This window comes from Mobula hypostoma, chromosome 19 (genome assembly GCF_963921235.1).
Source record: "Mobula hypostoma chromosome 19, sMobHyp1.1, whole genome shotgun sequence".
NCBI lineage: Eukaryota > Metazoa > Chordata > Chondrichthyes > Myliobatiformes > Myliobatidae > Mobula > Mobula hypostoma.
In genome coordinates, this window is record NC_086115.1 from 53,763,756 (window position 1) to 53,781,939 (window position 18,184).

Here is an 18,184-nt window from a genome sequence, read left to right on the forward strand (position 1 = left end):
CTATTGCTTAATCTTTGATACTGATATTTTGGGACATAATGAACAAAATCTGCGAATGATGTAGATTAGATTAAAGCAACAATGCTCTGTTCATAGCTTTAATTTGCGGAACTGAAATATTTAGTTACTTCATTCATTTTTCAAGTGTGTATAAAAGTCTGAATTGATCATATTTTCATTCCTCAACAAAGGCAGGACTAATTATTACTATTAAAATTTATTTTTCTTTTTATCTACATTGCATTAAGGCACTAAACTATAGATGCATCTATAATTTCCCTTTAGGGTTAATGCAGTCAACATGAATGTTGGCTATGAGCTCCATCTTATAGATGGGTTAGAATATTGTCATTGATTCATACTTGGATTATGATGCATGTAGAAAATGTTGTCATCTATTTCCAGTGCTTTACCTTTAAGCTCTGCTGTAAATGAACAAATTATTGAAACATAAATGCTTGTTTGCAGTCTCTCTACCCTAATATGCAATATTACAACTTAATGTAGAGCTGCTTAAAGATTCTATTGCTTATGTGCAGTGCAAGCTTAATGGATTTTTAATGGGTTTTTTTGCTGAACAATTTAATGAATTTGAATTATTTACCAGTTGAGTTTTTGCATGCATCCTGTTTGAGTATTTGTGATCAAATTAGTAAATACACTTTTCTTTTTAACTTCCCACCCATGCTCTCTCCAAAAATAGGAAGTAGTTGTTTGTTCTTAATATTGATGATCTTTCTGAATTAGAGAAGTGTTTAAATATGAAATATCAAAATTTAGGGGTGCATCTTAGTACCTAGTTTGCATGTTTTATTATGATTCTAGGCCAGTGTTAAAGGTCACTGAAGACATCTGTGTAAACAATGGAGAATCTGGAATTGACTGTGTCTTCAATATCTTGTGTTACAGTATGTCAAGTTGTGGTTTATAAAGGTCAGGCATGTCATTATTCTCTGAGAGTTCTAAGTGGATACGGTTTCAGTGTTGCTAGTGACTCTTTTTAACCTGTCTCCCTCTTTGTATTTTTTCTATATATCTCTGTTCACCTTGATACCTAGAATTACGAATTGGGATTAATCCCCTACTCTTAAACCAGAGAGCAAATCCAGTTTGGGGTCCATTTCTTACTGAGTTCAGATTAGCCTATATAGTACATTTAAACAATAAGCTTTAAATCTTTTTGTAAAACTGCTTCATCAAGCTATAGATAATTTTGCTACCTTTAATTATAGTGGTCCAGCTAGAGGGACATTCACTTCCAAGATTTAAGCTTTTACTGTATAAAGGAACTGCATATTGGTGTGCCTGGTACTATTTTCCAAACCTCAGTTCGGAAAATAATTATACTTGAGGGAAATAATCCTTTGAAGTACAGTCCAAATATATGAGAAGCTTAATGGCATCTCCACCAAGTTGGTCTGTCTTACATTATATTTGAAGAGTATGTCTGGAGATATAGATGTGCTTGTAAATTAGTGGACTCAATATTTTTTAATTTGATAAGGTGCAACATCAGAGGTTTCCACTGAAGGGTTATTGTTGTGAATTGAGAATTCATGCAGCAGAAGATGCCTGCAGCCCCACAGCAGCTGACAAATCCATCCTGCTGGTTTCCCAAATGCTTCATATGTGTTTTCTTAGACTGGGGAGGACCTATAGAATGATGAGGATTTTTATTTACTTTTTTTTTAAAGGAAGGAGGCTAGTAAATCTTGCCATTCAGATAGACTTGTGTGTCCATCAACATGACTCTCAAAATTAATATCCAGAACATAGATCGCATTTTAGGAGAAATGATACATTGAAGAAAAAGAGTAAGGGTGTTTTGCTACATTTATAAAGGAGGAGAAATAAATCAGCCATGATTTGATGGTGGAGTAACTCGATGGAATGAATAGCCTAATGCTGTTCCTGTGCGTTTTGGTTTTATGGGATTAGCTTGATACCCCATGAGGCATTATGACTCCATCAGTGCCTTGGTGAACCCAGTTCTTCAATGGAAAAGTTGAGTCTATGTGCAGCAAAGTTATTACACTTCAAATGCCACATGAATTCCTTTGTGAGGATGCAGAATGAACTCTGCACTCTTGCCACCTTTTAGCCATGACATAATATCCCAAACCTTTTGTAGTGCATGCATTTCATATTTTGCCAAAGTATGTCCACATCCAAGTCTACAAACTAGAATGTGGAAACTCAATCTGACAGTTAGGGTTAGACTCGTTTTTGTCTGACTGTGATACATGCTTGTCAAGTATGTTGTGAAATGTGACTGTCTCTTTTGCCTTTGTGGTGCTGACATTTGAGTTGCTGCCAGTGGTGACTGACAATAACAATGCAATATAGATTTTACCTTTCAATTCATTCACCTGCTCCTCCATTGCTGCTGCTGCCACCTCTTCCTACTACTGCCTTAGCTGTTGCAAAAGGGAGAATTTGGGAAACTGGTTGGATGCCTCCAGAGATCTTGCCACATTAAAGGCAAAAGCATAGCTATGCTGTAGTTCTAAGCCTATTGGTTAGGCCCTCCCCACCAGTGAGCACATCTACACGAAGCATTGTCACAGGAAAGCAGCATCCGACATGAGGGATTCCCACCACCTAGGTCATGCTCTCTTCTTGCTGCTGCATCAGGAAGAAGGTTCAGGAACCACAGGACTCATGCCATCAGGCTCAGGAACAGCTGTTATCCCTCAACCATCAAGCTCTTGAACCAAAGGGGATGACTTCACTCTACTTGCCGCATCACTGAATTGTTCCCACCACCTATGGACTCATTTTCAGGACTATTCATCTCATGTTTTTAATATGTATTACTTATTTATTTGTTGTTGTTATTATTTCTTTCTTTTTGTATTTGGACAGTTTGTTGCCTTTTGCACCCAGGTTGAATGTCCTTTGATGCAGTCTTTCATTGATTCTATTATGGTTATTACTCTATTATGGATTTTTGAGTAAGCCCACAATAAAATGAATTTCAGGGTACTATATGGTGACATATATGTACTTTGATAACAAACTTATCTTGAACTTTGAAAGAGGCCAGCATGCTCATTTCAGAGGGGGTGTGGGTTGGGGGTGATGATGTACCAAAGGATACTTGGCATACAAGGGAGATTCAGGAGTTAGCTAATTAAATAAAATTTGCAGGATGCTGGAAATCTGAAATAAAAAAACAAAAAATACTGGAAACCATCAGCAGGGCAACAAACTTCAGTGAAGGAGAAGTAGTGTTTACCTTTTGCTTCAAGACCCTTCAACAGAAATGGGAAAGGGGGAATACAAGTTAGTCCACAGTAGCAGAGGCTGGGAGAGAAATGGGTAGAATAAGGAAATGTATGTTAGAATCAGATTATTATACTTTGTCTTTGCTTGTGTTTCTTATATCAAAACTGCAGGACACGTCCAACAGGTCAAAGGGGGAAAAAGTGCAAGAAATAGCCACTACCAATATACACAAAGTGAGTGAGTTACTGAAAGTTGAAGATGAGGTATCGAGTCTAGAAAGCTGCAACATGCCAGATAGGAGATTAAGGGTAGTTCCTCACATTTGAATTTGGCCTGTGATAGTGCAGAAAGTTTCAGCTAGGTTATGAAGGGTGATTCATTCTGGACATAGCCATTGTTTTCAGTGGGGAGGCAACTGTTTCTTGTAAGTTGGACAAGAAGACGAAGGCAAAGCATTATTTCATTGAATAATTTGAAATGTCTAATGCATTAATTGTATCGAGTGAATACTGCAGTTTTTCTATTGATACTCTTGATTACCGATCAAATGAACTTCACTCACGTGTTTGTGTAAAGAAAAACATATTTTTTACAAAAATATGTAAAAACCATATTATTTTTAAATCATGGTTTACTATTTTCTGTATTAATTTTTCTTGTGTTACATGTTCATTTATCAGGATGAACAAAACTACCACATGTCAGGACGGGGACATTTCTGTTCTCACCTCCCCCAGCCCCTCCTTATTTAATTGCTGGTTTAAAAAATCTGGTATTTGAAAATAGTTTTGAAGTATTTACTCAGTTACTGTGACCTATTTGTACAGACAACATGGGGATTAATTGGCAAAACTGTACAAGCACTTGATTGTGGACCAATTTAGTGGCTATTTGGATTAAGTAGACGATTCATTGCTTTACATTGCTATCTCTTATAATTGAATCAATCTTTTGGAATGAAACCATAATGAAATTGAAATAGTAGGCTAATATTCGCTTCTCAATCAGGTTGCAATAAACTGGAATTTTTTTTTACATCATTAAGGTTTACAATACTGTGCAAAAGTCTTGGGCACATATATCTAGGGTGTCCAAGACTTTTGCACAGCACTGTATATTGGTTAAAAATGGGAAGGCGGCTGGAAAACAGAAATAAGAGTACTTAGCTTTGTATTATCTCAGTAGTATTAAGTGTTATTTGCACAGTACTGTAATTCAGTTATTCATGATATCACCGTTTAGCAAATGAAACTGTACAAAGTTAATCAAGTTTAGATATTTAATGTTTTACTGAATACTTTGATTTAAGAGCTAATCAGATTTTTATAGAGAAAAGTAGATAAATATTTTTGGGCTTTCATACATTTGGGTTGTCAGTTTTAAATGTTTTGTGAAGAGAAATTGCATTTTTGTAATTACATTTTGATTATTTACTCTAGATATTTTTATATATAGGAACAAGAGTTTAATGCAAAATGCCAAATGTTTGTGAGTAAAATTGTCATAACACCATAAAGCTTCAAACTTCTCAAAGCGATCCTGAATGAATAGTTGTAACCATGCTTTAGTACATTAGGTTAGAAAGCTTTTGGTTGGCTTTACGTTTAGTGACAGCTTCGTCAAATATAATTGTCTCCCACAGCCTCCAATGTAAAGGTAGCTGCATAACATGTTGACCTGCGCATGACTAAATATTAGCTTTGGCACTCATTAATCCTGGTGGAAAAGGAATCATTTGGCTATGAAGCAAAAATAGTAATACATGTTAATATAGTAATAAATAGCATTCAAAAATGTATGAAGGCTTTAAAATGTGCTTCGACATTCCAGTTAGGATGGGATATTGGAACATAAGGCTGTACATAGGAACATTCGAGTATAAGCTTTTGGTGACCCTGCATAGTAATGTGATATCCCCCAAGCAGTAGTTGAAAAACAAAAGTGTCCAAATTATGTGTTTCTGAATCATTCTGGATTGAAGAGCAAGTACGTAATTATGCTACTGTGAGTTGAACTGGGTTGAAATTTCCCATACTTAAGTTGACAATTTTATAAGCTGAATATATTTCTCATTTTCCCCATTTTTCCCCAATGTAAAGCAATGTCCTTGTGGTAATTCTAATGATTTGTCTTATCTTACCTTAAAGATGTTAATGCATGCATGAATAGACAGAACCTGTTGAATTGGGCTCATTTTTGTAATCATTGTTTTCTCCCCCCACCCACCAATCAGCTCTCCTAATGACAGTATTATACCATTGCGATTTGTGTATCTGGTTAACTTCCAGGCCATTTTCTTCATTTATCCTAAGAAGCAGACCTCCAGCACTGGATCCTCCAGTCTTGCCTTGAATGACTTCAGGGCTCTTTCAGCTATTTGTAATCCTTGTAGTCAGAGACATCTCAAAACAGTTCTTATAGACCAAATTCAAAATTTATCTTGCTGCTTGACTGCAGGCCGAAGCATCACGCCTGAGCTTATCACTGAATCCAGCATTGCAGTTGGAAATCAAATCCACTGAATTTGATCTCCAGTGCTTTCTAGATTTCACGTTACTTTAGTACAATTCAAGTTTGTGTAGTTTCATTGTGCCCTAGTTATGTTTCATGTAGTTTGTTTTATTGCATGTTTCTGCAGGCTTTGCGCTATTCTTTTGCTACACTGATGATGGACCATACTCTTCCAGCCACTGATGCATTACAATTCATATTTCCAATAGATAATTTGCCTGGTCTTTCACCCATAGTGAAACAAAGGTTTTTAAAAAATCTATTTCTAACTTACAGATGTTTCTTTTTGGATGGGTGTTTACCCATTTTGATGAGTATTTTGTTGCTGTTGGGCATCTGCTGTCAATGTCAGAAACATTTTAATAACTATTAAAATCAAGTCTAATCATTAATGTCTGAAAAAAATCAACTAAAATGCTTAAAGCACTTCAAAGTATTAAAAGAACTTGCATTCTCCTTATGTCTATCCCTGTAATGAGTGACTGTTGTCATGAAGAGCTGTGAGGATATGCCAGGTGATTGCAGGCAAGTCAGTTTGTTTAACTTGGTTGACTAAACTCAGAGGTAATGATGTAATAAAAGGTATGTGGTGCTTATGAATTTTCAAAAGACTTTTGATAAAGTGGTGCAGAGGATAAATGTGCAGACTGATAATTCAGAGGCTGGGGATGACAATCCTGAGCATGACACAGTAGCACAACTAGTAGAGCCACTGCTTTCCAGCGCCAGAGACTCTGGTTCAGTTCAGATGCAATCTGATACTATCTATGTGGAGTTTGCATGTTCCCTCTATGACCTTGTGGGGAATGCTGCTTCAGTAGGTCTAGACCTATTGTTGGTTGGCAGACAGGAAACAAAGAGTAGGGATTAATGGGTCCCTTTCAGAATGGCAGGCAGTGACTAGTGGGGTACCGCAAGTCTCGGTGCTGGGACTGCAGCTACTTACAATATACATTAATGATTTAAATGACGGGATTAAAAGTAACATTAGCAAGTTTGCAGATGACACAAAGCTGGGTGGCAGTGTGAAATGTGAGGAGGATGTTATGAGAATGCAGGGTGACTTGGACAGGTTGGATGTGTGGGCAGATGCAGATAAATGTAGATAAGTGTTAGGTTATCCACTTTGGTGGCAAGAACAGGAAGGCAGATTACTATCTGAATGGTGTCCAGTTAGGAAAAGGGGAAGTGCAACGAGATCTAGATGTCCTTGTTCATCAGTCACTGAAAGTAAGCATGCAGGTACAGCAGGCAGTGAAGAAAGCTAATGGCATGTTTGCCTTCATAACAAGGGAGTTGAGTATAGGAGCAAAGAGGTCCTTCTGCAGTTGTTTAGGGCTCTGGTAAGACCACACCTGGAGAATTGTGTGCAGTTTTGGTCTCCAAATTTGAGGAAGGACATTCTTGCTATTGAGGGAGTGCAGCGTAGGTTCACAAGGTTAATTCCCGGGATGGCGGGACTGTCATATGTTGAAAAATTGGAGCGACTGGGCTTGTATACACTGGAATTTAGAAGGATGAGAGGGGATCTGATCGAAAAATATAAGATTATTAAGGGATTGGACACGCTAGAGGCAGGAAACATGTTCCGAATGTTGGGGGAAGTTCAGAAACAGAGGTCACAGTTTAAGAATAAGGGGTAGGCCATTTAGAATGGAGTTGAGGAAAAACTTTTTCACCCAGAATTGTGGATCTGTGGAATGTTCTGCCTCAGAAGGCAGTGGAGGCCAATTCTCTGGATTCTTTCAAGAAAGAGTTAGATAGAGCTCTTAAAGATAATGGAGTCAAGGGATATGGGGATAAGGCAGGAAAAGGGTACTGATTGTGGATGATCAGCCATGATCACAGTAAATGGCGGTTCTGGCTCGAAGGGCCGAATGGCCTACTCCTGCAACTATTGTCTATTGACCAGAGGTTCCCAACCATTTTTATGTCATGGACCACTACTGTTAACGGAGCGGTCCGTAGACTCCTGGTTGGGAACCCCTCTAGACGCTAAAGCATTGATAAACTTAATGTTCACTGTCTTTATTTCATTATGATGTCACATCCTCAAAGAGCTTTATCCTGGTGGTGACACCTACTTGTGCTAATTGGGATATCTCTTTAAGCATGTGCTGTTAGTAATTTGACAAATTGCAAGCCATGGCTTTGTAATGGTTCAGAATTAATGAGCACTATGAAATTAACTTCCCATGGGGTCCTGATAATTCAATAGTGACAGCATGAAATGTAACAACTTTAGATATTAATATACAAACCTTTTGTAAACCTGACATAACTTAACATGCCATATGTTTAGGTGAACTTGTCTGCTTAAATAAAAATAAGTAACTATCCAATTAATAAAAGGTGCAATTTGTATCCTTTCCAATTCTCCCTTATAAATTTCTCTAGTCTTCAAGTTTAATACAAAAATAAAGTATTTGGATATAACAGGAAGGATAGCTTTCATTAGCTTGTTCAGCAAACCAACAAGCTGTAATTGGCTGCATTGGTGTTTTTTGTGATGTGACCTAAGTTAAGAATAAGTTACTCTTTGGAATTTTAATGTGATCAAATATACTATTGCTTGTGAACGCTTATTACCTTTCTAGCAAGGTGGTAGGTCAAGTTTAGAATTTTAGTTTGGGATCAATTGCACTTGTACTTGCCATACTTTAAGGTGGGTATCAAGACTATGAAACTGATCTGGAGGAGAGTTGCCAGAATAACACTAGGTACTTCACCCATGCAGGTTGGTTTAAACTATGATTCTAATGAGAGTGCAAAGATTAGAATAAACTTTTTATTGGCAAGATAAGAGGAAAACAGCAACTAGTTTTAAAAAAGCCTATGGAAAGTTGTTAGAATATTGAAGGTACTGCATGAACTAGTGGTAGTGGTTGTAGTAGTTATGAGCAACTACAGCAAAGCACTGTGAACAGAACCCTCTCTCTTTTCCTCTATGTAAAGAAGAGTTTAAAACACAATTGCTGTAGACCTAAAATTAAATATTTTTTTAAAAATTGAAGTCTTGCATGATTTTTAAATGTTCAGCAGCATTTGATAAGAGTTGTTAAATCATGTATCACACTGCCACAATGGTACCTTTAAGAAAATTACCTATACAAAAAAAATTTTGAAAATTATGCTGCCAAACAAATGTGAAAGAGGTGCTGTTAATTACTTGTGAAATATGAGGTGGATTATATATAATGTTGACATTATAATCTTTCAGTTCCACTATAGTACATAGGTCAGTAACCTCTGTGCAATTATTTACAACAGATGTTGGGTATTATTCACAAATTTAATGGAATGTTTTTGTAACTTGTGCCTTCACAAAGAAATGTCTGTTGTATATTGCATAGATACTAACAATCAAAGATCACATCAGGTAATCATAGTTTTTTTCCAAAATAAGTGATTTTAAGGTTTTTGCACATTGACTATAGTTAATAGTGATAAACATTTATTTCTTGGGTACATCTGACGCCAGACATTTTGGTGTCAGGATTTCCTTAAATAGCTTATTGGATAAATAGGTCTTAAGATTTTAAATCTAACAGTTCTTAGAAGCAAATTTCAGTATTAAGTTCACTTTGCTTATCTTTGTTGGAAGTAAATTGTTTAAAGGTTTATGACACTAAGCTGTGACAAATTGCATCTATTAGTAGTTTATCAAAGAGGAAGAAATGACACCTAACAATTTCAAAACATATACAATGGAAACCAATGTTCTTCTCTTTAACTCTCCAGTCTGGTTTTACTGAACAGCTATAAAGTGAAGATTTCTTTGTTTCTAAAAACTGAATACAGTACAGCAACAAATCATACAAATCAACATAGACATTTTTAAAATGAGACTGTTATTGGGCCTGAATTTGCTAGAGTCGTATCATAGTATTAACCCTGAGCACAAGAATCATTAATAGGTAAATATTACAGAAAATTATAGAGATGGTAACTTTCAGTGTTATGACTGATTGACAACCCTTTCCACTGTTGATCTGTCCAAAAGTGGTAGTAAGACTCAGTTCACTAGGATCACCAAGGGTGATCAAACCTTTGCTGCCTTTAAGCTATTTTATATCCCACAACCAACAAGGTTGGAAATAATGATATGAGTGACCTGATAATGACTGATGATTCTGCAGTGGTAGCATTCCTATTGCTATTGTCCTTTTCAATATCAGTTTTTGTAACTTATTCACCAGTGGGGAGAGGATACGGAGCAAACAGAGGTGGGTGAGTATTGAGGGGCAAGCCTACTTACCAAAACTATAGTTGTGCACGAAACACATAGCCATCTTCCAGTAACTACCCAGCATGTAGTTGAGCGATTCTGATGTTTTTTTAAAAAAACTGCATGTGTGTACATTGTGTGGACAATGTACTAAGTATGTTCAGTTAAGTGCCAAAGGTTGTAGTCTTCTATGTTGTGCATAATTTTGCTTTATGGTAAGAATTTCATTGAATCTTGTCAGAAGATAAGGCTGTAGAAGTAGATGTTCTTAGCCTACAATGCTTTTATGGGAGAAGGTGTGATTGGCAATGGAAAATGATCAGAAGTCGACCAGTGATTACTCCCCTTAATCCTTCCTCCACCAAAAACACTTCACTGGAGGTGTATCAGGAAGTATGAGCTGAGATTGTAGAATGATCCCAATTATGACAGGGGCACAAAGGCAATAAATAAAACAAATTAAACTTTAATTGAAAACAGCATGTGAAGAACTGCATTAGTGAACATGCAGAAAAACAAAGTAAGCATTTCTTAAGGAAGCTAAAGTGGGAACATATATAGAGTAGCTGGATAAAGAAGGTGATGTCCATGCTTCTGTGGAAACAGAGATAGTGGAATTAACCTTTATAATCTTTGAAGAATGTATGTTTAATTTATAAAATAAACTGCTTAAAGTTATTTTCTGAAATTGCAGTTCACTTGTTTTCTCAGAGCCATACCTCAGTCTGCTTTCTACTCAGTTATTTCATGTGACGTGTACTTCGACAAGCTGGTCGATACATTTCAGAAAATTATGGTGCAACTAGAGATCAAAGTGAATGGAGCGTGTTGGGGATGGGAAGTACGAGGGGAAAGGGCTGAAAAGTTCAAGCAACCATTCTATTTCCAGCAAAATCAAGATCCTATATATTAAAAACAATACGTTTTAAGCAACTTTTTATCATTATATTCTGAAAAGGTAATTGAATTGTTAGATCTTAAAACCTCAAAATATTTGAAACCCAAGAAAGGAAAGCAAATGGATTAACTCTGGCAGTGCAATGATTTTAATAATTGAAACCTTTCACAAAGAATTGGTCATACCAATATCAAACAGTTCATGTGTATGGCTTGCATTTCAGGAGGGGTTTGCTGAGGAGAGCATACTGTTGTATGTTGCACAGACCCTCCAGAATCACCACCTGCCTGCACTGTGAGAGTTTGTCCCAGGCACTACCCCAAGACAGTCAAATCCTTGGACCGTGAATGAGCTGTCAAAGCCTGTCAAAAGCTTTCTAACAAGTTTTAAAAGTTGGCAGGCACATTTGAAAACTATTAAAATAAAATTAAGCAATTTAAAGAAATTACTAAAAAGATTATTTACAGAAGCATCAAACATTAACACATAATTAGAAACCTGTTAAACCAAGGAAAATATTAACATATTCTAACCTTTTTTTTGCACAGTGTCAAATGATCCCATTCAAATGAATAGTGTCTTTGTTCTTGTACGTTTTCTTAGGTGTAGTGCTAACTGAATGTGGACCCTTTTTTTTGGGGAGGCTTGACTCCAGCTAAGGAAGTCTCAGACTTCTGTGATTGGGCACACATTCTGAGAAGACTAAATTTCTGAGAGACAAGTGGTGATAATTGTTCTGAAGTCTTTGAAAGAGAACTTAGTCAAATTTCATGTCCGCTGACGGGCCTCTTTCCACCCCGATTTTTAAGTTAACTGTTGGATAATCAGGCATTGCTTAGCAGGTGAATGTTCAACTTTAATTGCTCTAATTTCTGACCATTAAATGTTAGGCTTATTGATTTTTAATTGCATTATTTCCTGTCTGAAATCCAGAAAGTTGTGACATAGGGCAGTGTGGCAGTTAAAATTTAATTTCGTTTTGAACATTGTTATTTTGGGTTATTTATAAAGCTTTTTCAAATGGTTCAAATTGTTCAATTTAATATCAGAGAATATATACAGTATACAACCTGAAATTCTTGCTCTTCACAAATATCCGCAAAACAAGAAACCCCAAAGAATGAATGATGGTAACATCAGAACCCCAAAGCTTTTTTTTAGTATTGGGATTTTATTTTTAGAGGTTACCTGGCTTTTATATTTGAATTGAAATAGGGCAATTTTTTATGTTCCATCCAGTCACTTTTTTTCTATTAACAGTATCATGTTTTGTATGTTACTGTGGTAAATTGATTACATTCAAAGGATTCAAAATTGTAAAAATTGGACTTGAATAACTTTGCTTGGAAAATGCATGGTCTTACAAAAGTGTAGGATGATCATTAACTGAATACAGTAAAAATAGCATGTAAGGTTGAGTGTAATTAAAGTGCAGAGGAGCCCGATACTTCACAGCTTCAAATTATCCAGTACTTTTGTCATTAGTGCAAACTGTTTTGCAATGACAGTCTTGTGCTTTAAATGGAGGATGAGTATCTTGACTTGTAGAATTCAGAGAAAAAGACACATCTCCAAAAGTTCTAAGACCCCTAATGATACACAGAACAAGGAACCAGCAGGTAAATTGTAACTTGCGACCTGTGAGCATAAACTAAAATTGTTAGAGGAACTTTCTAAAAGGGGATGGTGGACAGCCAGAAGTCTTGGTACATATTGGCACCAATGACATGAGTAAGAAAGGGGAGGAGGTCCTGAAGAGAGAATTTTAGGAGTTGGGTGGAAAGCTGAAAAGTGGGTTCTCCACGGTGGGCAATGGGGCAGTTGCTGTACAAATAGATGCAGTGTGCACTGAGGCTATGAGGAAGTACAGGCAGATGATAGGGCAAAATTGAAGTCAATAGCATAAGTTAAAGTGTAACGGGGGGGCAAAATCAAAAAGGGTGCTGAATACAGGACTGAAGGTATTATATTTGAATGCACACAGTATACTGGATAAGGTAGATGATCTTGTGGCGCAGTTAGTGGCAGGTATGATACTGTAGGTGCCCCTGGTCATGGCTGAAAGAAGATCACAGTTGGAAACTTAACATCCAAGGGTACGTGGGGTGGGGTGGCTATATTGGTAAAAAAGAACTGAAAGAAAATGAAAAAGTGATAGGAACAGAAGAAGTAAAATAATTGTCAGTGGAGTTAAGAAACAGTAAGGGTAAAAAGACCCTGATGGGAGTTATATAAAGGCCTCCAAATAGTAGGCAGGATGAGGTCTACAAATTACAACAGGAGATAGAAAAAGCATGTTATAAAGGCAATGTTGCGATAATCATAGAGGATTTGAATATGCAGGTAGATTGGGGAAATCTGTTTGGTGCTCTATCCCAAGAGAGGGAATTTGTAAAATGCCTAGGAGATACTTTTTAGAACAGCATGTGGTTGAACCCACTAGGGGAACGGCAATTCTGGATTGCATGTTATGTAATGACCCAGATTTGATTAGGAAGCTTAAGGAAAGGAACCCTTGGGAGGCAATGATTATAATATGATAGAATTCACCCTGCTGTTTGAGAAGGAGAAGATAAAATCAAACGTATCAGTATTACAGTACAGGAAATTACAGAAGCATCAGAGAGGAGCTGGCCAAAGTTGATTGGAAGGGGACACTAGCAGAGATGATGGCAGAAGGTGCAGGATAGATGCATCCCAAAGAAGTAGTCTAAATGCAGGATGATACAACAGTGGCTGACAAGGGAAGTCAAAGACCATATGAGAGGGGAAAAAATAGAGCAAAAATTAGTGAGCAGTTAGAAGATTGGGAAGCGCTTAAAAACCAACAGAAGTCAACTAAAACAACCATAAGGAGAGAAAAGATGAAATTTGGAGGTAAGCTAGCCAATAATATTAAAGACAGTTCCTAAAGATTTTTCAGAAGTAAAAAGAGTCATGAGTAGATATTAGACCGCAGAAAAATGACACAGGAGAGATAGTAATGGGGGACAAGGAAATAGTAGACGATCTGAATAAGTATTTTGCATCAGCCTTCACTGTGGAAGACACTAGCAGTATGCCAGAAGTGTGTCAGGGGGCAGAAGTGAGTTGAGTTACTATTACTAGGGAGAAGGTGCTTGGGATGCTGAAAGATCTGAAAGTAGATAAGTTCCCTGGGCCAGATGAGTTGCACCCCATTGTTCTGAAAGAAGTAGCTGAAAAGATTGTGAAGCATTAGTAATGATGTGGAATGGGTGTTTCATATAATAGAAAAGTCTAGGACCAGAAGGCACAGCCTCAGAATAGAGGGATGTCTATTTAGAATAGAGATGAAGAATTTCTTTAGCCAGAGGATGGTGAATCTGTGGAATTTGTTGCCATAAGTGGCTGTGGAGGCCAAGTAATTGGGTGTATTTAAGGTGGAGGTTGATGGGTTCTTGATTAGTCAGATGTCAGAGGTTATGGGGAGAAGGCAGGAGAATGGGTTGAGAGGGAAAATAAATCAGCCATGTTGAAATGGCAGAACAGACTCGATGGGCTGAATGGTTTAATTCTGCTCCTATGTCTTATGGTATTGTGGAACAGTCAGAGTGATGTCACCTTGCTTCAGGAGCCTGTCCTGTCATCAAAGAGCTGATGTGGAAGAGTGTGTTGAAAATGCAGAAATTGAGGGCCTTTAACTAGTACGAGGAGTCCCGTATGGTACAGTACCAGTCTTGCATATTGTTTGGCCAGAGCTAGAACCGATGGGAAAGAATATTGGGCTTCAGGTGGTAGAGAGGTTGGTTCCAGTAATTGATTATCTCAGTGTAGACTACAATTCAAAACAAATATAGGGAAATTATTCATTTTGGAAAGTATTAGAAATTGTATAAATGAAGAGGATCTCATGGGTATAATCTCAATTATTTACCTGAATAAAATCCAAATTGACACAAGAAACATTTTTGGTGAATATGTAATTTGAGGAGTAGAATGGGTTAATGTAGGACTAAACAAATTTACCACTAGACTTGGAGAATCTTTCTGGGAACACGGCCGTGCAGTTAGACAGGGCATTTGTAGAACTTTGACAATAACTGGGTTGAGATGCCCTTGAGTAAAGGGGAGGGAATAAAGAATTGGTCTTAAAGTAAATTTAAAAGAAGAATATGGACGTTTGAGCAATTATGAAAATCAGACTCTTGAGATATCTGCATTGCTCCATTTCTGTACAATCGTTCTAAATTTGAGTTCACCACCATTGATAGTCAAGTCTTCAGCTTTCATGGACTTGCGTTCTAAAATTCCCTATAAATGTTTTCACTTTTCTATCCTCATTTCCTCCTTTAATGTATTCTTTGCCAACCAACCTCTTAGATTAAGATCTTGGTAAACTATGTTAAGTATTGTACAATTTAAAAATGCAAACATGAGGAAATCTGCAGATGCTGGAATTTCAAGCAACACACATAAAAGTTGCTGGTGAACGCAGCAGGCCAGGCAGCATCTACAGGAAGAGGTACAGTCGATGTTTCAGGCCAAGACCCTTTGTCAGGAGTGACGAAGGGTCTTGGCCTGAAACGTCGACTGTACCTCTTCCTGTAGATGCTACCTGGCCTGCTGTGTTCACCAGTAATCTTTATGTGTGTTGCTTAAGTATTGTACAGCCAGCATTTTATTATTTCTTTTGTGTAGCACCTTGGGACATCATTGCTTTGTTAGACCTTTTATGCACATGGTAATTCTATTTACACTATTGGTTTTTAATCAGGTATAAATATTAAATACTATCTTTAAATTGAAGTTTTCATCACAAAAGAAAACTTCAGTTGCTCTGGCTATACTCTTTCTAATCCATTCTTGGTGGGTTGAGTAGTGGTGTGAATACAGGTAAACCTGCTGTATAGAGAAATTCGATATAAGGAGTGAACATTCTTTGTAATAAATAAACTTCGTATATTTAACCTTCATATCAGTTGTAATGTTATATGTAATAAAATTGCAAGAACTGATAAATTGTATTTATAATAGAACAAAATTGTTTTATGTATTATGGTAATCTACATGATTACTGTGTTATCTTTATTAAGGCTATAATTAATTTGATTTTTTTTCTTTTTTCCTGCAATGAATGTCGATTTATCTCAACACAGTATACACGATTCCTTTGTCAGTCTCCGCTCCAGGTAAGATCCACATTAGATTCATTGGTATGTTTTAAATTTTTTTTGTAATTTGAGATGCAGAAGCAAAGCTAGATATCTGCCATTTATTGCTTTAGAATAAGATGCTACATTATTGAAGATTTAAGATGTGAGCTTAATTTCTTTGATGAACCATGTATCTGGATGAACCATGAGACCTGCAATCTGCTGAGGGCCGGATCAGAGGCATTCAGATCTGGTGACCAAGTAAGATGCAAGAGGTCCAGGTATGACCTCTGGAAAGCTATCTCAAGGACAAATTGGTAATGCCAGACTGAATGTGAATCACCGTGGCAGAGCTTGAATGATATTACCCCTTACAGTGTGAAATCAAGTGACACTGGTGATAACAGAGCTTCGCTCCCAGAAGAGTTCAATGCCTTCTATGCTCACTTTGACCATCAATACATGGAGGAATCTTCACGAACTTCCACAGCTCCCTATGATCATATGATTTCGGCCAACGTGAGAGCATATTCAGAAGGGTGAACTCACTGAAAACATCAGGCCTAGATTGAGTACCTGGCTGAGTACGAAAGACCTATGCTGGAATGTTCATTGATTTCTTTTACCTCTCACTTGGACGGTCTGAGGTACCTACCTGTTTTGAGCAGGCTTTAGCTATATCAGTGCCTTAGAAGAACATGGTAACCTGCCTCAATGATTATTGTTCAGTAGCGCTTAGAACCACTGTAAAGTGTTTTCAGAGGTTGATGATGAAACGTCAATTTCTGTCTCACAAGTGACTTGGATCTGCTCCAATTTGCCTACCAGCGTAACAGGTCCACAGCAGATACCATTTCATTGGCTTTTCAGTCAACACTGGAACATCTGGACAGCAAAGATGCAGACATCAGGATGTTCTTTATTGACTACAACTCAGCATTCAATACTATCAGCCCTTCAAAACTAATCAATAAACATCAAGACCTTGGCCTCAATGCATCATTGTGCAATTGGATCCTCGATTCCATCACTAGCAGACCCCAGTCAATTCGGATTGGCAATGGCATCTCTTCCACGATCTCCATCAGCACAGGTGCACCAGAAGGCCACGTGCTTAACCGCTGCTCTACTTGCTTTACACATATGATTGTGCTAAGCACAGCTCCAATTCTGTATTTAAATTTGCTGACGATACTGTGATTGGCTGAATCAAACGAGGTCATGAATCAATATATAGTATATAGGAGGGACACAGAAAATCTGGCTGAGTGGTGCCACAGCAATTAACTCTCAATGTCAACCAGACCAAGGAGCTGATTATTGACTTCAGGAGGAGGAAACCAGAAGTCCATGAGCCAGTTCTCACTGGGGGATCAGAGATGGAGAGAGGTTAGCAACTTTAAATTCCTCATTATTATCATCTCAGAGGACCTGTCCTGGGACCAGCACGTAAGTGCAATTATGAAGAAAGCACGGCAGCGCCTCTACTTCCTTGAGAGTTTGCGAGGATTCAACATGACATTTAAAACTTTGACAAACTTGTATAGCTGTGTGGTGGAGAGTTTATTGACTGGTTACATCATAGCACCAATGCCCTTGAATGAAAAATCCTACAAAAAGTAGTGGGTATAGCCCCAATACATCACGGGTAAACCCCTTCCCACTATTGAGCACATACTGTTGCAAGAAAGCAGCATCCATCATCAGGGAACCCCACCACCCAGGTCATGCTCTCTTCTCACTGCTGCCATCAGGAAGAAGGTACAGGAGCCTCAGGACTCACACCACCCAGCTTCAGAAACAGTTATTATCCCTCAACCATCAGGCTCTTGAACCAATGGGGATAACTTCAACTTCAGTTGTCCCATCACTGAACTGTTTTTACAACCTATAGACTCACTTTCATCACCATGTCCTTGAAATTTATTATTATTATCTTTTCTCATTTTTACTTGCACAGTTGACTTTTGTACATAGGTCATTTGTCTGTCCTGTTGGGTGCTGTTTTTCATTGATTCTATTATAATTCTTGGATTTACTAAGTACTCCCACAAGAAAATGAATCTCAGGTTTGTATATGTTGTCATGTATGTACTTTAATAATAAATTTATTTTGAACTTGGAACTTTTTAAAACAATTTTATGTGGATTTATCAGGCGAAGGGAATTGAACTGGTATTAATAGTTATTTCCATTTCTGTCACA

The 18,184-nt window shown here is 37.4% G+C and overlaps 1 protein-coding gene across 7 annotated transcripts in view; it reads left to right on the top strand.

Moving 5' to 3' along the window:
* LOC134359051 (arginyl-tRNA--protein transferase 1) overlaps window positions 1-18,184 on the top strand; it is a 183,041-nt gene that overhangs the window by 50,568 nt on the left and 114,289 nt on the right. For all 7 annotated transcript variants that reach the window (XM_063071915.1, XM_063071920.1, XM_063071916.1 and 4 more), the window contains one exon: window positions 15,983-16,015. In XM_063071915.1, the coding sequence (XP_062927985.1) occupies window positions 15,983-16,015 (33 nt within the window). The remainder of the gene's footprint in view (window positions 1-15,982; window positions 16,016-18,184) is intronic.